Consider the following 21,786-nt stretch of genomic DNA (forward strand, 5'->3'; position numbering starts at 1 on the left):
TTAGCGACGACTACTTTTTTTTTTTTTTTTTTTTGGTAACCCCAGGCAACGTCTCACAGGGTGAATGAGAGGAATACTTGTTGGGCATTACTGAAGGGCAATGCTTAGCTGCATAGCCTGTTGTGGCACTTCAAAATACATTGTGCTCTGTGAGACGGACGAACTTAGCACTATTAATACATACATTAATAGTAATATGTTCAGTGTTTTAGTACACTTTGTCAAAAAAAGTTTGCATTTATTTTCAGATTCTTTGATAAGACTACCACAAAGAATTTAGAAAAATTTAAGGGGGCGGTGTGTGAAGGTACTCAAAGTCACGTATAATTGTAGAATGGTTGTTGCATGGCCTTTCATTATTGAAAAGAGGTCGTGTCATGTGATTTCTTATTTGTGTCAGGTGCTTTGAGTGCCAAAAATTACGTCTGCAAAATAATTGTCTTCACGTTCATTCCACTTGCTTGCCGTGACACTGTACGGAAGATTAATCAGCTATACCCAAGAAAATATTCTAAATAAAATGAAAACATCTTAGAACTTATCCTCTGCAGTTTTTCTGGTTTGTCGGGTTTCAAGTCTCTGCAACCCAAAAAGCTGGCCAAGGCCAAGGAGGGAGGAGCTCTCCGTGTTCCAATGGACCTCCCATTTTATTGGTTGAACTGAGATGTTCATTCAAAGCTAGCAACATAGAATCGTTTCACAAACCAGTCAGATAAGGCAAGTTGCTTGAGGAAAGATTAGTAAAATGGCCCCAATAGAGATCAGACACATTTTAATCAGTGAGAATGTGGACCCATGTTGTAAGAAGATTTTGCAAGAAAATGGCATTAAAGTCACGGAAAAACAGAATATGAGTAAAGATGAGTTAACCGCTGAAATTAAGGTAAGTTTCAGTTAACTTTCTGTTGTCATATAAAAGTTTGCCCCTAAAATTTGTTACTGTTGCTTAGTATTTTTTTAGTCTCTAAAGTGTCACTGAAACGGTGCAGTTGTCTCACCTAATATAAAGTATCACAGGTAAGATGTAAAGTCAGTCTGATTAATTTGATCACCACAAGTTTTCTTATTAAATCTTTTTAAAACATCACGCTATATTACGCTGTCGTCCGATAAACGTATAACAATGCATGAAAGCACGATTTGTAGATTGTGCAAAACGGCTGTTCTGTGGATTGCATCGACTTGCCAGCACTCGCATCAGTCTGATGCAATATCACACTATTTTACCGGGCAGAGCGACTTATGGCGCACGTTGCCAAAAGAAGACTTATCACACGTAGCGAACTTTTATCACTTTCTGTGCAATTTCGTGGGTAAGCAGTGTTGCAGAAGATGGAATAACTGCTCGGTTAACATTAATGCATCAATTGATAAATAGTTTTAACTGAACGCCTTTTTGTCTTCCTTGATTGCTAACGTTGTGCGGTCTTAGATTTGATTAGCCAAACAGGACAACTGAAATGACAGACCACATTACCGCTAACGTAATCATATCACTTATTTTAAGGAGTATGACGGTTTGGTGGTTCGTTCGGCAACGAAAGTGACTGCTGACGTAATCAATGCAGCGAGTAACCTGAAGATCATCGGACGGGCCGGCACTGGGGTCGACAATGTGAACGTGGACGCGGCGACAAAGAGGGGCATTATTGTCATGAAGTAAAACAAAGTCTCTCCTCTTGTTCTCATTTCTCACACAACTTATGCCAACCACTTTCTCTTACCCTGTCACTTCGTTTCATTCAACAGCACTCCAAGCGGCAACACCATCAGCGCAGCTGAGTTGACCTGCACTCTGATCATGAGTTTATCGAGGTAAGCAGGTCACGCTGCATCAGGGTGAATAGTCATGACATGTCACTAGGTCATCTGTGTATCACTCTAGTCTGTGTATTTGTGTAGAGTCTGTCAGCCCACAGAATCTGTTTGTTTTCAGTTTGTTTGTTTCTTTATTTTTTTTTTTTAGTAGTAGTCATGCTTAAAAAAAAGAAAGAAATATTCAAACCTGTCTGTTCACAGACATGTGCCACAAGCTGTTATGTCAATGAAAGCAGGAAACTGGGATCGTAAAAAGGTATGTACATGGGCTTTTTTGCATGTGTGTGAGAAACAGAGCATAGGGGGGTGGGGGGTTGGTATGACAAGCAGTCACTGCTGCTTTGTGTCCTCTGCTCAGTCAGCTATGGATAATCATGTCTGATGACTGAATGTGTTATGTCACCGCCCCTTGAGAGGACCAGCTAAGTGTTTTGTCAATGATTTTACAGTTCATGGGTGCAGAGCTGTATGGAAAAACTCTCGGTATTGTTGGGCTTGGAAGAATAGGAAAAGAAGTGGCCACAAGAATGCAGTCTTTTGGCATGAGAGTAAGATTGTCTGATCCATTGGATTTACTGATATAGACTGTGTTCGTAATGTATGGGATGTTTGAAATCAATATAATGTTAAAAAAAATACAAGGTTAATACAAGGTTTGATATTGATATTCTAAGGAAGTATGTCTGTATTTTTCACAAAATTGTCAAACAGACCATTGGCTATGACCCCATCACACCACCGGAGGTTTCTGCCTCCTGGGGGGTGGAGCAGATGTCTCTGGAGGACCTCTGGCCTCAGTGTGATTACATCACAGTCCATACCCCACTAATGCCCTCAACGACAGGTCAGTCGCATGTCATAGTTTTTAACAGTGACACGGTTTTAGATTGATTGAGTGCCTCTAGCTGTGAAATGACGGTGTTGTCCCGTTCAGGACTGCTGAATGATGCGTCTTTTGCCAAGTGTAAGAGAGGAGTGAAGGTGATAAACTGTGCTCGCGGAGGGATCATTGATGAAGCAGCTCTGCTGAGGGCCCTGGAGACTGGTCAGTGTGGAGGTGCTGGTCTGGATGTATTTGTGGAGGTGAGAACCATTAATAATCTAACCTTCCAAACAGTGGGTTTCCAGCGCCCTCTACTATCACAAGCGTCATAGATCCCTTATAAGATCTTGTAAGATCTTATAAATCATTGTAGCTGCCGTGCTGCAGCACCCAACGTGTTCACTCTTTCAATGATAGTAGATCATTTCTTCATATGATTGTATTCTTCTCATGTCCCGAGAGACACTGACTGACTGACTGACTGACTGTCTGTGTGTATCCTGTACATGTGTTGTGAATTTAGGAACCTCCAAAAGATCGCGCTCTGGTCAACCACCCAAACGTGATCAGCTGCCCCCATCTTGGGGCCAGCACTAAGGAGGCTCAGGCTCGCTGTGGGCAGGACATCGCCCAGCAGATTGTGGACATGGTGAAGGGCAAGGCCCTGGTGGGAGCTGTGAGTATCAGATCTGTGCTTCTCTGTACTGTGTACATCTCATGTAATTGAAAGTTGTGAAAATGTCTGCAACCGATAAGTAAGCGTGTGTGTGTGTGTGTGTGTATATATATATATATATATATATATATTGTCTCTTGTGACTAGAGTGTCTGAAATCCTTTTCTTCAGAGTTGCCCTCAAACAATTTTGATTTTTGTTTTAGCGCCTGCCAGTCTGGTCTCTATCATCTTAATTCCCTGTTCTCTGTTTGTTTGTTTTGTATGAATAGTGAAGTTTGTCACTGTCAATAGATATTCCAAGCATGCTTCTCTGGAAAACAGATTCAGTCACAGTTCTCCATTAAAACGATCTGTAGTGTTTACCATCTCTCTTTGTCTGTAAACAGGTAAATGCCCAGGTTTTGGCCAGCACATTCTCACCAGAGTCACACCAGTGGATCAAACTGGGAGAATCCCTTGGAAGTGTCTTAAAGGCCTGCACCTCCTCTAAAGAACCTTACAGTGGAGTCCAGATTACTACCCTTGGTAGGAATGTCAAACTTGAAATTAACTATGATTTTTCTTTTAAAGACCACTCATGATTTAACATTTATAGATCAGAAGAGTTTATCATTGTTTTCTGGGCTAAACCGTTCAACAAATCAGAACAGTGTACACCTGCGGTGATGGAACTGCATATTGTCATGTGTATATAGATGTACCACTATCTAATTGTTTTGTGTGTTGTTAATCTCAGGGCAGTGGTTCTTAAGTCCTGTCACCCATAACCCAAGTTTGTCTCATTTTTTTATGACTGGAAATAAATACCATCAAGTTGCACTTTGTTAAGATGAAATGTTAAAACCAGACCGGTTTTGTTTTATTTCAAGGAGAGTGTCTGAAGAAATCAACAGGATTCCTGAGTTCAGCAGTGCTGGTTGGGCTCCTGACAGATGGTGCTAAGACTGGCCCTAACCTGGTGAACGCTCTGACCTTGGCACAAGAAACTGGCATCTCTGTAAGTCCCATACCAGCCTTAGGTGTTTGCGTGTGCGCGCGTGTGTGTATGTATGCGCCAGGGTTTCTGTTAGGATTTTTTATTGCCGGTCCAGTGTCCGGAAAGAATTTATTTTACCGGACAAATTTGAAACTCACTGGTCACGTTTCAATAACAGTCTATGTTACAAATGCAAACATAATGTACACCCAGGTTGACAAAAGAATGACAATAACCTCAAATCAGTTTGACTATTTAATGAACCGTAACGATTAAGCAAAACGAACAGTAACGATTGAGCAAAACATCAACATTAGCCACTTAAATGTAGGCTATTATGAAACATCTGTAGCCTGTTTAAAAAGAAAATGGTATCAAATGTAGCCTGTAGACTACGAGGTGACATTTTATTTTCTCCTTTTTTTCATTGCGGCAAAGTCCTCTGCGGCTGACTTGAAATCAAATGTGTCCAGTTTGTTTCTGCACCTTGCAATGCGCACAAGCTGTGTCACTCTCTCCTCCTCCAGATCACATTGCAGCGCCATCATAATTTAATTTTTGTCAATACACAAATGTCCTGTTTAGAGAGAGCTTTTGTTATAGCTATGTTTTGTATGAGCATCATTACCAGACATTTTGACTGGCAAGTTTTTTAATTAATTGTAATTTATTACATTTTTCCAGGCAAAAAAACGGTAATTACCGGCTAACAGAAACCCAGGTGTGCACGTATTTGGTGTACGTGCATGCGTGTTATCAATGTCAGAACAATGAATACAACTACGAGCTGTTTTGGTCATGGGTCAGAATGGAAGTAAATGAAGAGATTAATGTGAAACACTGACAGTTACAGTGTTTACTTGTGCCTTTTACAACCAGGTAACCAGAAACCACAGTGATGGGGGTGAGGGGCTGAACCATGCAGCTTGTGTGGTGGAAATCTCTGTGAACGGGAGTCGATACAAGGCTGCTGGTGCGGTGCAGGCAGACGCGCCTGTCCTGATGGAGCTGAACGGCAGTGTGTTCAGACAGCCTGTTTCTCTTTCTGGGAATCTTCTGTTCTTCAAAGCCAGTGCCAACCCTCAGCTTCTGCCCTCTGTCACCGGTCAGTTCTTAAAATGTGTTGAATTATGTTGTTGCTTGTAAGTCTGAATTAAGACGCCATTAAAGAGCGAAGGTATATGTAAAGGTAACAGTCATAGGAGGTTTTTCAAGTCAGTTGTTTGGAAAGATGGATAAACTGTTTTTAACAAGGAGACTTATCAGTTGCTCCCAATACATGTTTAATTCTTGTCTATGGTATATCAAAAATATAGCTATTCCAAGACTGGCAGTATCAAAAAGAAGAAGTCAACTTGTGTTGAGTTAACCATTAATCGCTTTGCCTGATTTCTTCCTCAGGTGTTCTGGCAGCAGCTGGTGTGGAAATGGAGTCATTCAGTGCCTCTGCTGCTCGCGGTGGTGACCAGTGGTACTGCGTGGGAATGTCCTCTCTACTAAGCGACCTTGGCTCTTTGAAGTCTGTAGTGAAGGAGGCAGCGCAGATCTCTGTTTAAATATTAGTGGTGTTGTCGTGCTCCAGAAGCAGTGAAGTAGCATTCCAAAATCTAAAAGTTTAACTTTGACTGGAAACAATCATAACTGATCTGTTCAGTAATGTCTTGTAACTGCTAACATTTAGCCTAAACTCACTCTCAGAGACGTTAGTACGTGTATAGTGGAAATGACATTAATTCAGTAATGAAGTTTTGAACTAAAACACTGATTTATGTTGTGAAAGTTTGTATGTGTTGAATTAAACAGTTTTGACAATCAGGATCGTGCTTTTTGGCCCTGAATTGACTACTTCTCTGTTTATTTTTTTGAAGTGTACTCTCTGTCTCTATGGAAACCATTAGTTATTTCTGTGCCTTAATGTACCCAGAGCATCTGGGAATGATACTGTGCCAAACTTTTATTACTGTTTAGAATACAGTCCTCTGAGACGTTAGATTTAAATGGTAGTTGGGAGTGGATTAATTCTTGGTGTGTGTGTGTCCCTGGTACAGTCTCACGTTGGATAGAATATTATGCAACGGGTTTAATCCTTATTAAGATTAGACCTAAACTAGGCGAGGTAACTGGGGAAACTACCAATAGGAAAATACACTTAACGTGATCTTGTGCTATTTTTGCCACTTGTTCGTTTTCGTTCATTTTCAGACTAACTTTGGGATGCTTTGGTTAGTGGTCCGTTCATTAGTGCTGTTGTCTACGAGCCTGTGTTGAATCAACAGCGCCGAGTGACAGGCGAGCGCCTCTCTCAGTATACACAGATACCAAAATAGGACCTCGGCACTCTCGTGCTCTTGGCTAAATCGGGGGGGACCATATGTTGAAGTCCGAAGTGTTGCAAGCGGGACCGTTTTCTTACAGATCAAATATTTCAAGTGGTGACCCTAGAAATTAAAGTTGGCTCGAACGGCCAGTTTATAGACCAGGTAAGTGTGCTGACAGTTTCTTCAGATATTCTTTTTTGTATAGGTCAAAGACACGTCAAAAGTCTCGGAGAATTCCACTGATATTTTGTGGACCCCAGTAAGTGTGTTGTGTAGCCGCTGTTCGACATTTACAACATGTTCATGACGCTCACTTGGTGCTACTGAACATATAATGTCAATCTTTTACAACAGTTATTTGTTTTGCTCTACGACCCTAATTACATGAAACTAAGAATAACGTGTTATAAACGATGAGTGAGTCGTTCTCTCCACAGAATCTCACTTAATGCATTTTATGAATATTCAATCATAGTGTGCAGTATGATGATTTTTTTTTTTTTTTTTTTTTTTTGCAGTTTAAAGTGCTGAAGGCTTAGGATTAATTAAGTTTGTATCTGGAGCCAAAATGTCATCTAAAGGTCATGAGAGTTATACCTACGAGTTCTGTGACACCACCCATCCATCTGAAGTCATAGGTGCTCTTCATGACTTCTATACCAGTGGTCTTTTCACTGACATTACTCTGCAGTGCTCCACAGGGCAGGTCTTCCACTGTCACAAAGCTGTACTGTCAGCCCGCAGTTCATACTTCAAAATCATGTTCACTCTGGATATGAGGGAGCGTTCTAATGACCTCATAAACCTGGCCGGTATAGAGGAAGATATCTTAAATGCTTTGGTAAACTACGTATACACCTCCAGGTTGACAGTTACCCAGACCAACGTGGAAAGCTTGCTGGAGGCCGCAGACTTGCTCCAATTTTGCTCTGTCAAAAAGGCTTGCGAGAAATTTCTGATCCGGCTCTTAGATATCGATAACTGCCTAGGTATGCACGCTTTTGCCGAACTGCACACCTGCCCAGAGCTGGAACGCGACGCACGGAGAATGATCCTCAGCAGGTTTGAGGAACTCATCCCACATGACGAGTTTCTAGCGCTCGACCTCAAAACTCTCACTTCCATCCTGTCTGCTCACAACCTCAATACGTGGAGAGACGACGTGCTGCTGGAGGCTGTGGTCAGGTGGGTTACCGATGACATAGCTGTTCGGCTAGACCACGTTCAGGATCTGCTCCGTTGCATCCAGCTGGAGGTGGACGAAATGTATCTGGGAACCACTTTACAGGTGTACAGAGAGAGCTCACGGTGCAGTGAAAACAAACTGCGTTCTCTTATAATACATTCTTTAAAATCCGACAACAAGGAGCTCTCCCTTAGCTGCAAAAGGTCCACTTCCAGCATGTATGTCATTGGTGGGTATTATTGGCACCCATTGTCTGAAGTTCACATATGGGACCCTGTCTCTGACACGTGGACTCAAGGGAAAGACATGCCTGATTATGCCAGAGAGAGCTACAGTGTCTCTCTGCTTGGACCTAATGTCTATGTAACTGGAGGTTACAAATCACAGACCGTGGAAGCCTTAGACACAGTGTGGATTTATAATACTGACCAGGATGAGTGGACAGAAGGTTGCCCCATGCTCACTGCCAGGTACTACCACTGTTCAGTGGCCTTAAATGGGTGCATATATGTCATAGGCGGGTACAGAGGGGGTGCCCCAGCTCGTGAAACAGAATTCTACGACCCTCTAAAAGAGGAATGGTTTCCTATCGCTGATTTGATACAAGGTATGAAAAATTCAGCCAGTAGCAATTTCTATACCACTTATAAACAATATTTAGTTATAATATTTATATAATAATTAATTATTTTATCCACTGTGAATCTCAAGCAAGAAATCCGGTTTTGTCAGTATCTCTGTGTTGTTATACTGTATAGAGGTGCTGCTGAGATAAACCCATGTTGTGTTGCTGACAGAAAAATGATTGGTTTTGGGAAAAGTGTCTAAAGCTGTTCCCAAACTGTTAACCTAAGACAGTACAAATCCTGCATCGGCAGTGTTAAGCTGGACTTAACCTCATGCCGTAAATGGCTGTGTGAAAGCATGCATGCAATCCGTCCACCAAGACTGCACTATGGCACCATTTATTTACTGTTTTATTCGATTTATGACTTCAGTTTCCTCTCCGTCAAAGGTGTGGGGAATGCAACTGCGTGTGTCTTAAATGATAAAATCTATCTGATCGGAGGGCATTATGGCTACAGAGGGACCTGCACCTATGAGAAAATCCAGACCTACAGGGCAGATCTGAATGAGTGGAGCATCACAACAGTGAGTCCTCATCCGGGTAGGACACTTCAGCTTTTCATTAAATCAGAGCTTATTTATATTGCAATATAATACTTATGTTGAAATCTTGCTTTTCTACACAGGAATGTGATATAAATGTAGTGAAGGGGCAGAGACCCGTTATTTTGGCGATCGTGGTTAAAGGAAGACATCTCACTGACTCTGAATGACAGTTGATTTTCGTGATATTTAGTATGAGGGGGATGTTTGGTATGAGCTTCAGTGACAAAGGCTGTTGAATTTGCTGATGTTTTGTGAGGAGCAGTGGTGTGATGTTGCTAGGGGAGTCTATGCAGAAGACATCTTCAACTGGAGTTTAATGAGATTAAAAAAACGCACACCTCTTGACCATAATAACTGTGTAAAGGTTCAGTTCTGAATCCTTTAACTGCAAATATCAATCAATGGTGTGAGCTTACAGTTTCATCAAGTACAGTCAAAAACGTCACAGAGGGATAGGTTGGAGTGCACAAGCTCCTTATAATGCCTAAAAATGCACATGAATGAATAAATGAAGGCAGCTGTCTACTGAGCAGTGCAAAAGTCATTCAGCCTTAAAGTGGTGTGATCCATCTACCATAGCTGTTTCAGTTCAGACTAAAACTGCTCAGTCCCAAATGGTTTTTTTGGCACCTACTCATGTGTGCATGTATGTATGTATTTATATTTGTCATTTCTTCACATAAATTCACAACACAGACTAATAACTAATATAAAATGTCTGACTGTGTTGAAATGTTATGTTTTCTTAGAGTACGGCCTTTGTTCTGTTGCACTGAACAACAAACTATACCTGGTGGGAGGACAGACGACCATCACAGACTGCTACGACCCCGAGAGGGATGAATGGACGCAGATGAGCGTGATGAAGGAGAGAAGAATGGAGTGCAGTGCCGTGGTAATACACGGCTGCATCTACGTGGCTGGAGGTTACTCTTATTCCAAGGGAACGTATCTGCAGAGCGTTGAGCGGTATGACCCCGAGTCGGACTCGTGGGAGATCGCGGGGAATCTTCCCACTGCGACTAGATCCCACGGATGCGTTTGTGTCCAGAGTGTGTAGGCAAGCCTGAACCCGAAGAGCCGCACACCTGGAGCGTGGCGTTCCAGTTCTGTGCTCTGTTCCCGCTGCTGTTCCCTCAGGACTCTGATGAACTGAATCAGATGTGCTTGTGTTAAGACGGCCTGCATCTCTCCGGGCAGGGCTCTCCTGCACGGTCAGGCCCGTAGGAGATGCTGAGCCGCGGATAGAAATGAAGACCTGTGGAAAGTGGCTTCACTCTTTTCACCTGGGCTGTAGCGTACAGTCACTCTGCTGTGCTCCCGAATTAGACAGGGACTTTCCACATTCTCCTGTAGAGAGCAGGGTGCAAGCCATTTAATCCTATTTAAATACCATTCAAGAGTAGGATAATTAAAGAGATACTGTATCTAATTTGTGCAATATTAGCCACTCATTGCCTATGCCTTTGGTGTGTGTGTGTGTGTTGAACCTTGAGTCTTGTGTGAGAGAGTAAGGACATGACTGCCTGATGTTTGTTTCAGTTGAACTGTATGCCTCAGCTGACATCCTCGATGAGTCAGTTAGACGATTTTTTCCTATGCATTTTTTAAAAACAACTACTTTATATTGAAAAACAGAGATTATTATGTTTATTTTACCCTGCTTTGTTATTTAAATTATTTATAATAATTTTCAACATTTTAACATTTTTAAAAATATATATACCCAAAATCTCCTCTTGATCTAAAAGCTGATGGATGTCTAACATTTGAAGTGAACTGTGAAGAATGAGTGAAGTGGGCGTTTTTTTTGCACAAATAAAAAATGATAGAGAATGCAATGTGAGTTTCAGCTTCAGTTTCAGAACCATTGGATAGAAAAGTCTATGGGAATTTTATTCTCAATTTTCATGTGATATGTACTTTACCAAGAATAAGTCTTTACAGGTAAAGTTACTTCAACCAGAATTCATTATATGTTCAATACACTGTACAAAACTAAAGCAGCAATGTCAGAGATGACTCATCTCATTAACTTCAGTCATGGCCTGGTCTGAGATTTTATTATTCAGGGATCTTTATTTATCCAGGTAAAGTCTCTTTGAGAATAAAAATCTCTTTTGTAAGAAAGACCTGGCCAAGAGGGCAGCATGAAAGACAAACATCAAAGTTACATTCAATCACAGTAAAAGACAAAAGACTCATAAAAACTAAAGCTGTGCTTTAAATAAAAGTAAAACCACAGAGACATAAAACTAGAACCATAGAGTCATTGACTTAAAAAGGGACAAAACCTACATACGTAAAACAAAACTGAACCGTACATAAAAAGGTAAACTTATGAAACTAAAACCATAAGGTTACTGTAATAAAACAGTAAAGAAGCACTGACAAACAGTTCTATTACAGGCCCTTGATAAATGACGTGAATTCATCTACCGAGATTAACCGTCAGTTTTAAATCATTTTGTAATGTGTTCCATGTGGAAGGGGTACAGTACTGAAAAGCTTTTTTTTTGCCCAGCTTCATTAGCACTCGGGGATCTGACATCGGTAAAATATCCTGTGAACTGAAATCATAATGACCAAATTTCCTAAACAGATCAGTGCGAAGGTAAGAAGGAAGCAGCCCGAGAATGGATTTGTTATTGAAGCTGAGTCAGTAGGCACTGTGCCAACACATACTCTTAGAGGACCAATCAGCTCTGGCACACAGTGGACAATGGTGCATGAGCAATCTACAACAAGTAATAAAGCGTGAAGTGCAGTGATAGGGGGCCAAGCTTACTTGAGCGTTGGGCAGATATTCGTGTAAAGCGGATTGCCACAATCAAGAAGAGGCAAGAAGGCCGACAGCAAGTATTTTCGAGAATGAAAGGAAAAGCACAGTTTATTCCTAAAATAAAATCCTAGCTTAAACTAGCTTTATTTGAAACTGTTTCAGTTTGTTTGTTTTGCAAAGATACAACAGTAGGAAGACTTGAATGTTAACGTTACCGCCACTTTGGAGATGTTTAAGAAAAAAGCTTAAGACACCCACCCAACATGTAGAGATTATATTACTCTTCTTTGACCACTACTCACTGCATTTTACTGGCTTCTGGTGGCAGCCCGCAACCAGTTTAACACGCCTGTGCTGGCTTACCAGGCCACAAGAGGCTCTGTCCCATCCTATGTTCAGTGTCTGATCACTCCATACACTCCAACCAGATTTCTCTGCTCAACCTCCTCCGTGCAGCTGGTGGTCCCCTCACTTCGGGAACCTGGCCACGTCTTTTTTCTGCCCTTCTTTCCGCGGTGGTGGAATGACCTTCTTCACCCAATCAGAACTGCAGAATTACTTGCCATCTTCCGGGAGACTTCAAACCCACCTTTTCAGAATCCACCTGTCCTCTGATGTGTGACCCCTCTTTTATGTCATGTTTTTATATTTTATGTTATTCAATGTAAAAAAAAAAACAACCAAACAACAACAATAACAAAAACCTTCTGCACTAACCTTGTCTCTGTGCTGTAGGTTTCTGTTTGCAGATTTCTGTTTTATCCTTGCAGGATATACAGGAACATGACACTGAAAATAATTAATTTGCATTCCTACAGTGATCTTTGCAATATTTACTGTACAGGCTCAGGAAAACCTTGATAAAATGATCTGTCTAAACTGGGGAAAATTATTGCTCCTCTTTGCTGGATTTTGTTTTACCCTACAAGTCATCGTAAACTGATGAGGTCAGACACATCTGGGAGAAGCATGTTTAACAGTTGAGTGAGCATGAGTCAAACAGAAAACATTTAAAAAATAATAATAACAGAGAAAAAAATCCAGTCCCTCCTAAAAAATGTATTTTATAAGACACAAACACATCAATACAGAACATACAAATCTAGGTTTCACGTCGGGGAGAATCGAATGAAGTCCACTTGAATATCCACCTGTAGGAGAGGATAGATCCTTCATTACAGAGAAACAGAACAGATAATACACATGTACTTTATATATTTTTCAAAAACCAAATTGGAAATGTTACAGTGTTCAGTGCATGATACAGTGACACAGTTCTGAAATATCAGATGTATTCTGTGTTACTACATTAGTTATTGTATGTAATATTATAGGAATAGGGATCAAGGTCAGTTGATTGGATCATCATTCTCTATTTATTTTATGTGACTACATTAGGAATATGCAGCATAAATGTAAAATAAAGTTATGTAATAATAAATGTTAATAATGATTAAATAATTGAAATGTAGTCTCCATGGTGAATGAAACATGTCCTTTATTCTTACCGATTTCTTTTTATGGAACTTGTATGATGCTGGCAGATCATACCTTAACTCTGTAAGAGAAGGAGAAAGCAAGATGCAAGTCATGTACCACCTAAACAGGTACAATGTCACGCTCAAAGCTTCTGAATGGTTACCTGCAATTACTTCCATTTTCACCTTCCAGTCATTTGCTTTCTTCTGTATGTGCTGCAGAGAAAAAGAGTTTGGTCAGGAGCTTCATGAGTAAATTTTTACAGGAGACTAGACTAGTGAAAACGGCGGATGACGGACAACTTACTTCCCGGGTGGATGTTTTATGCAGAGAATAGACTGCGGTGGTTGCCATACTTAATGCTGTCTTCAGAAACTCCATGTCAATGCCTTCAAATACAAGACACGACAGTGAAAAAATGTTCGGGGAAATAGATACTTCGTTTGCTACTTAACTCTACATTATTTTTTTTTTTCTATATTCAAATTCTGTTACATGCCCTCACCTTGGTTGCGTTTGGTGCCAAAAGGGGGGTTCATGATGACCGTGTCGAATTTCTTTGCAAAGGCTGATTCCCTGAGAGAGCATACATCACACTGAACCACGTCAATATTTGTGAGTTCAAATTCTTCCTTGTTCCTTTGGAATATTTCCAATGCATCATCGTCAATGTCGAATCCAACACACAGTCTAGAGGGTTCAAAACTGGTATTAAAAACTTGGAGCAATACATACATTAATCATTATGAACATTACAAAAAAATCCTAAATCCACTCTCACCCTGCGTCAAGAACAGCTGCTCCGATGCTAAGAACCCCACAACCACAACCTAAGTCTGCAACCACTTTGTCTTTGATGTCATCAAAAGTATTGTGAATTGTGTACAGCATACAAGCTGAAAAAAGGCATACAACAGATGTCGTTATGTGATAGAGTCCACAGACACATAAAGATGCAGGGTTATCTTAATCAGTCGGAAATGTCAGTAGTTCCACACCTGCTATATGTGGGCTGGTGGGGTATTGCTCTAAGAGAACTTTGGGATCCTCAAACACGTCTACTTGTTGCAGACAGCTCTCAAGATCCTTCAGTTTCATCACTGGTCCTTGTTATTTAACAGGTCCTCATTTATCTGGAGTTTTAGATATTTAAGGGAGAAACATTTCATCAACGTCAGAAACAATGAGCAGTGACTGAGTTTTGGACGAAACAAAAACAAATACGGGTGTCGTTCTTGAATTTAGGGAGCGTGTTGCACAGAACACAAGAGTAATGTACAAAAGTAATTTGCCGTTTTGTCTGAACAGTAAAAAGAAACGATCTAGTAAAGGAAATGCGTGGTACTGCATTTGGAGCGATCAGGCGCGATTGCACGGCTCATTTTCGAGCCGGGAACATTTTTGACATTGTTAAAAGTCTTCTTCTAGGAGGCAAGCGGATTTCAAACATTTTCTCCGTGTGGGTGTGGATACTGGTTGTGTCTTCGGTAAGTAAATAACAGTGAACAAATAATTCTCCAACCCAATACTTACGTACAACAATGTGCAGACAACTGTACACACGATGGCAGTGGCATGTTGTTTCTCCCAACAGTCGGTCACTTCCGGGTTGCACTTTTGTGGAATACGTCAAAATACAAGTCCTTACATTTTAGCGCTTTCAGAAACCACATGACATTACGCATTTTTGAATGAACAGTTGTGCAAATCATTACAGATATGTCTACTGAGTTTTGATTAAGTCGTTTAATTATATTTTTCTTCAATTATATTGCTGTTCTTTATCTAAGATGTTTTATGTTAATCTAAATAATCTATATGTTAATCTAAATATATTTAGATTAACATAAAACATCCTGGATAAAGGATGATAGAATAATGAAAGAAAAAAAGAAAAATGTAACGTGTAAAATATCAGCGATATACATATTTCTACTCTTACACATATGTTTCTTTTCTGTGCCCTTCTTTCTGATGGCTAGTGGCATTATCACCTCAACCATTTCTTAAATGTCACTTGTGCAGCTGTAGAGAATCAGACACCATCTGAGGAATTCAGACTACACAAACAGATACCATACATACTTTTAGATTAAGTTTCTGTTATGGTCATTTGATCTGGTTTAAAAAACCATTTGATTTCGCAAAAACAAATTATTTTACAAGACCTTTCTGTTGTATGAACTGTGTCATTTTATTTTTTTTTATGTTTTCTGCACTTAAAGATTTATACACGATCTATCTCTACTCTTTAAAAAGGGCATTTCAAATTGCTAATTTTCTGGTTTCTCTATTAATTAGATGCAACGTTTTTTCTTTTTCTCTTTTGCTCTTTTTCTTTCTTTTTGTTTTTAAACTGCAGTGTGAGACCTTCGCCTCATGCTTTAATTGTTTTTTTGTTTTTTAATATTCTCCCTCGTTTATTTCTCTTTGCTAAATTGATCAGAGTTGGAATGAACTCCCCTACCCTCTTCGCCCCTTTCTTCTTTTTTTTTTTTTCCTCCCCGCTTGTTTCTGAGCGGGCGACGCTAACCGCAAACAACATCAGAACATGTGAATGTAAAGCTGAATGGTGTGTGTGCCAGCTGCCTTAATGGTTCAACAAGGCAGTTTTATTTCCCGTTATGTGGGCGTAGTAGGGGGTGCTCCTTTAATGTACATGGTTTAAGAGATGGGTGGAGCAGTATTCAGTAAGGAAGCGTTTTATAGCTTAAATGGTTATGGAGATTGAGTGAGAGAGATGGAGAGATGTGGTTTGGGTTGCTGTGGTCAGGAAACCTAAAGACTGTAGTCTGACCAGCGCCACAGAAACAACATAGTTCCCATTCTTCCTGGAAACCTCAGGCTGGTGATGCCAACCACACTCACTGCCTGGTTAAGGAGCCTTCCTCTCCAAGCCGACTGAAGGCCGCAGTTGGTTTGTGTGCTGTCGTAACTGTGGAATGTCATTCATTTCAGAATAGTGTGTTGCAATTTTTAATCCCATATTGTTTTCCCCCTATCAGACACAATCCTTTGTATGCACGTGTGACTATGCACCTTGCCTTTCTCTTTCTCACTCACTCTCTCTCTCTCTCTCCCTGTCTTTCTTATCCTCTCTTTCTCTCTCTCCCTCTTTAACTCTCTTCCCACCAACCCCTGTGGTGTATAATTATACACATTTATCTGGAGACCCATTCTTAGAGGTTTTCTCAATGAAGACTATTTTGTATTTGCAGTGCCATTCTTCACAAACAGAGGCCAGTACAACACAACACAACACCACGGCTCAGCTGCACACGCGTTATACTGTCCAGTATAGCACAACTGTCCTGTGTTTCCAAGTGAGCTGGCCCGGCCTGCGCTGCCTGGTGTTTTTCCTGGCGGTGTCTTCCAGCCTCATGGCAGCCATGATGAGAGAATGAGAATGGACAGTGGTCAGAACAACACTCACTGTCAAACTCGTTTAGTGAAATGTCATTCCCCCCCTTTTCTCTTCTTTAGTTTGCTCTCACAGCTCCCCAATTCAGATGTTTCTGTTGAAATCCTCTGATATTTTCTGCTTGCCTAGCATTCTGTGTTGTGTTTGCTTTGGTTTATCATCGAAGTGAGTTCAGTGTTCTGTTTTTATTTTTAATCTTCCTAAAAGGTGTTTTTGTCAGATGGGTAAACGAACGACAAATATCTAGCGAGTATACTGAATTTGAATTACTTATTCAAAGTGCAGAGCTCTAATTCATTTCTCTTTATTTTGCAACAAAATGTATAAAAAAGAAAAAAAAAAAACAACCTACGAGGAGCTTTTCTCAGGTTAGCATTATCAGTCAGACATCATCTCACTCTTTCTAAAAAGCCATCCGATAAGAGATCTGATTTTTGGAACTTTTGAGTTTTCTATCAGCAGACCAGAAAAGAAGAGAGAGAGAGAGAGAGAGAGAGAGAAAGAGAGCGAGAGAGAGAGAGAGAGAGAGATGTGTGAATGAAAGGCAGAGTCCGAGCGCCAGGGTGACGCAGTCAGCCGCAAGAGAGGACTTATAAAATGTGAATCATCTTGCACCCTGTTTTTAACCAAACCATGAAAATGCTGGAATGAGAGGGCACTTAATTTAGACTCCTCTTTTTTAACTTTCCTGTGGCTGGCAGTTCATGCATGGCAGCATAGTGGATTTCGGGGGTGAAGGCAATGGGAACGACTGGGCAAAGGCGTGGGGGTGCGGGGCGGGGTGGGGGGTGTATTTTACCCAGTTCACAGCTCTATGGAGCATGCGGACCATCAGCTTACACACATAACTCCCATCCTCGGTCATCTGGCACCAGCAACGATAGAGACAAGAATGAGAAAAGGTGAAGAACGCAGAAGGTACAGCAGGTATTGAGAAGAGAGGAATGAAAAGAGAATCAAGAGGAGAAGAATGGATGTAAAATAGACAGGACAAGAGGCAAGTGAACAAATGAGGAGAGTAGGGTTTGTTCATAGTGGTACACCCTGTCACGAGGTGCTAGATTTATGGTCAATGAATAGTTTCATTTGAACAAAACCACCGGAATCAGAAAAGAGACTCCCCTGTTTCCACGGACATAACCCTCCGTTACAGAATGACAGACTGTGAACTTAGCTGAACTTAAACACAGTGGCATTGGACACGAGTAGATTGTTATATAACTGTGAGATAAAAATTGTCTAGGTTCAGACTGGTTGTCTGTCTTCCCAGACTTAATGGTGAGACATTAGGGTCTCTGGTGTCTGGTGAATTTGGAGCTTAGTATTGCTTTGAAGAGGGGCAGCAGAGAGTGGAGCCATGTCCTCTTATATCTTATCGTACCTGGCATACATACACCACAGTATGGCTATCTGTCCTTTGCAGAAAAGATAGTGTATTCAGTTTCATTTGAATCAGTGTGATGAATCACCTGAAATCATGTTGATCAACTGAAAATGACCTGACACACTAAAGATTTTCTTCAAGTCATAAATGGAATACAAGTTCATTTCCTCACATCATCTTTTGAAAATGAACGTTTTAACGTTTTGTAGAGGAGAAACAGAATGAAAGAAGAGGTGTAGATAAGTGCTAAATTTATACATTCAGATAGATGAGCAGTGCTGTCTCTGCATTCTGATGCTGAAATATCTGAACAGCCAGGACATCCAGTGTATTAGTTAGTCGTTGCATTGTGTTTAATAGCATTAATGAGAATACAAGGGCACCAACACTGGGCCACTACCAGTGCAAAACTTGTCTGTTCTCTCACTGTCTTTCCCTGTCTTTCCGATGTCTTTCCAATGGGAGGTTGTTGACAAATTAAGACGTGTCATTTCAATTTAAAGTTTGCTCCATTCCATGTCCACATAGTAGTACACACACGCACGCACACACACACACATACACACGCACACAGAAACACAGAAACACACACACTCTCAATGTATAATAAGCAGTGTCCTGACTGTGTGGTTTGTGTTTCCCTCATGTGCAATCGTGGAGAAGCCACATAAAAGGGCCTCGGTATTAAAGGACAAGTCTTGGTTGGGAGGGATTCTGTCATGCAACAAGAGAGTGTTTTTCACTTGTTTCTCTCCTTTCTGGAAGAAAACAGCTTCAGCTGTATTAGGCAGGGCAACCGCACTCTGCTCCGTCTTCTACGGCTCCCACCACCGGAATGCCAAAGGGAAAGAGGGACAGAGACAGGCTTTGGACTGGGCAATACTTCCAATTATGGGCAAATTACAAGCGGACATCTTTTTCAAATTATTGTAAAACAAAAACACCTGTTAGACCCATGTAAGGTAATAAAATACCTAGAATATGTCATCTAACGTATACTACGTGAGTGTGCTCTGTCCAGAAAATTGGACTTGGAACAAACATTATTATTATAGATATATATATTTTTATTATTAAAATTTTATAGTTAAACAAATAAGATAAATAATTATGCCGATATGAAATCAGTGCAGTATTCATATGTTCACAGATTCTCTTATTTTCACATGCTCTTTTGATGAATGACAAACATACAGCTACAGGAAATTAGTGGAGCCACTTACACGCCTATTTGATGATATAAATAAATGAATAAAATGAGTGATAACTAAAGTGTTTTCATCAAATCATTGTCACATTATGTAAGTGTTCCCCATTCTCCTTTAACTGTCTTATTCAGCAAACTCTTTTCTGATCTCCTTACTTGATCCATCCACCCCTCCATCCATCCATCCATCCATCCATCCATCCACCCATCCATCCACCCATCCATCCGTCCATCCGTCCGTCTAATGGGCCATCCATCCAACCACCACCTGTCGCATATGTCGGTCAGACAGGAGAACAAGACAGAAGTGGATGTAGAGAAGAAGAGGCCATTATTACAGAGGATCCCAGAATAGACATCTGTTTATTACAAGCTGGTCCAGTGGTGGTGGTGAGTAAATTACAGAGAGCCTTTCTCACACATAAAAAAGGTCGCATTGCCCAAACCAACAACCTCAATAAAGGCTGGATTAGAAAATCTTTAGCTGCCCCCCTCCCCTCCCCGCTTTTTGAAAAATGTAACTTTTTTTTTTTTTTTCCCCCCTTCTCTGGAGTTTTGTTTTATGTCTTGTAGCAGCAGACTGTATGGTGGCTTCTCTCTCAAGCCTGTGGTTGGGAAATACGCTCACTTGTGGCTCTTTGGGATGCCACTCCTCAGGCTGACATCTGTGGAGAGAAAGATGTTGAAAGAGAGAGGGCTATACCATGAGCATAGCTGCTAATCCACAGTTCAGAGGCTCCTGCTCCTGTCATGTGTTGAGTTAAAAGACAAAAACAGGATGCTGATCCTCGCTGGCACGGCGTGCAGACAGATTCACCAGATCCTCAGATCTTTCAGATCTCAGCATGAGCCTGTGGTCTTGTTGAGGCCTAGCGCACGATATCAAATACGAGTAAGGAGATTACAATGGTTAGGGTGGTGTCACTTTGACTGGAAGAAGTAGCAAAAAAAAAGTCTTTGGACTCATTACCGAAGTGTGTACTCAGCTTTTGTTGTTGCGCACCAGAGCTTCGCTGAGTGATTAAAGTCGTTTATTTGTTTGAAAGTCCTCTCGTTTAAGACTCAAAGTCTTTTTAGTCAAAAGATTGATGGAGAGCGTGTTGTAAAACCTATGGCGTCACAAACAGGATTGATTTTAATACCGAATAGACGGATGATTTTAGATGTCTTTGATCTGACATTTTAAGGGGAAAAAAAACGTTTAAAATCACACTTTTGACTGTAATGCAGTAAGCTACATCCCTGCGTTACTACAGCCTTGATCACACACACTTTTTAAATATTGACTACAATAAGAACGCGTCTGACGATAAACCAACATGTTTATCATATTCTAATGAGTGGGCATACGCATGGCACGCATGTGGTGACATGAAGACATCTCTGACGTGACTTTGATCACATTTGTCAACATTTGCTTGGACATTTCTGAAAGCTGATCTCTCGCCTTGACCATGTACCTGGCAGCCTTTGTGACAACCTCTGTGTGGTTTCGTGTGTTTGGACAGACAGAGGGGAGGAACAGCAGCGGTGGTTCTGGGTGTTATGGACCACTCCCTACATGCTGCTAATTGATGTAATCACAGCAGTAATGAGCTCTGGCGGTTTCACCGGGTGTGATTACAGGTCGTCATCTCCCGGAGGAAATGAAGGGCTTGGGGAGGAGAGGAATTTTTTCTCTGATATGGGTGTTGCTGTACTTTTTACGGGATGTGTGTGTGAGGAGTGTGCCGTTGTTTTGACGCTGGCAGTTCTGACGGGTGTCAGACTGCGCTTGTTCGGAAGTAAACAACTCGCTCTGTCGTCTGAAGTCTGCCCTTGACTTTATTTTCTTTTCCCCCTTCCAGCTTTCATGTTTACTCCAATCTGGATTTTAGTCCTCACCGATTTCCAAGAAAATGTGTTTCTTGTGCCTTGTAACAGTTCTGTATATCCGTGCACTGGTGTCATGGCTAATGGCAGCGCCTCCTGTATATAACGCAACTTAGCAATGTAATGCTAACTTCTGGTGAACAAAACGTCTGCTAATTAAGACAGTTTCTAGACTGAAAGCTAACACTGTACTTAACAGGATCATAAAGATGTTGCTGTTGCCCAGGTATATGCAATGAGTAAATTATTCCTAAGAACCGGACAGTCACCAGACAAAAATATTACCTGGATTTCAGTTTGGCTCTGTCATGAGGTGTATCTTGTGTCATTTCACTGTCCTGCCTTTTTTGGGGGGGAAAAATAGGGAATCATTCCTGGGGTAATGATGACAGCCTCACCATCGTCTTTGCGGACCTTTGCGTAAACACCTTGCTACATTTAGCACTTCTTTTTGACCAATGTTTTTATTTATGGATGCTTAAATTAAATGAACCATTCACCATCAAAGTCAAGTGGGGGAGTGTTTCGGAGAATAATTTTCCCCAAACGAAAAACAGAAAAAAGAAGTCTTATATTCAAAGTGTTTGCCATGGTTAGCTTGTCCTCTGGTGAAACAGATACAGCTAAGTCCACTCTCTCCCCCACACCACCCTCCCAGTCTAAACCCCA

General features: G+C 41.0%; 3 protein-coding genes across 3 annotated transcripts; 2 read left to right on the plus strand and 1 right to left on the minus strand.

The window, feature by feature from the left end:
• Nucleotides 1-742: 742 nt before the first annotated feature.
• On the plus strand, nt 743-5,851 carry phgdh (phosphoglycerate dehydrogenase). The gene is made up of 12 exons (XM_030787279.1): nt 743-883; nt 1,508-1,659; nt 1,750-1,815; nt 2,020-2,074; nt 2,268-2,366; nt 2,530-2,662; nt 2,753-2,901; nt 3,165-3,317; nt 3,706-3,844; nt 4,189-4,316; nt 5,175-5,400; nt 5,697-5,851. Exons 1-12 carry the CDS (start codon nt 746-748, stop codon nt 5,849-5,851), a joined length of 1,593 nt encoding a protein of 530 aa, XP_030643139.1. The 5' UTR covers nt 743-745.
• A 1,330-nt stretch (nt 5,852-7,181) lies between these two features.
• klhl23 (kelch-like family member 23) lies at nt 7,182-10,032 on the plus strand. Its single transcript, XM_030787262.1, has 3 exons — nt 7,182-8,406; nt 8,815-8,967; nt 9,722-10,032. Exons 1-3 carry the CDS (start codon nt 7,182-7,184, stop codon nt 10,030-10,032), a joined length of 1,689 nt encoding a protein of 562 aa, XP_030643122.1.
• A 2,766-nt stretch (nt 10,033-12,798) lies between these two features.
• Nucleotides 12,799-14,830, minus strand: mettl5 (methyltransferase 5, N6-adenosine). Its single transcript, XM_030787161.1, has 8 exons — nt 14,767-14,830; nt 14,232-14,366; nt 14,015-14,129; nt 13,739-13,923; nt 13,540-13,622; nt 13,397-13,448; nt 13,263-13,312; nt 12,799-12,905 (listed from the first exon to the last, which is right to left on the minus strand). The coding sequence occupies exons 2-8, from the start codon at nt 14,329-14,331 to the stop codon at nt 12,864-12,866; spliced, it is 627 nt and encodes a 208-aa protein (XP_030643021.1). The 5' UTR covers nt 14,332-14,366; nt 14,767-14,830; the 3' UTR covers nt 12,799-12,863.
• Nucleotides 14,831-21,786: the final 6,956 nt, after the last annotated feature.

The sequence above is a fragment of the Chanos chanos genome, chromosome 10 (assembly GCF_902362185.1).
Source record: "Chanos chanos chromosome 10, fChaCha1.1, whole genome shotgun sequence".
NCBI classification, from domain to species: domain Eukaryota; kingdom Metazoa; phylum Chordata; class Actinopteri; order Gonorynchiformes; family Chanidae; genus Chanos; species Chanos chanos.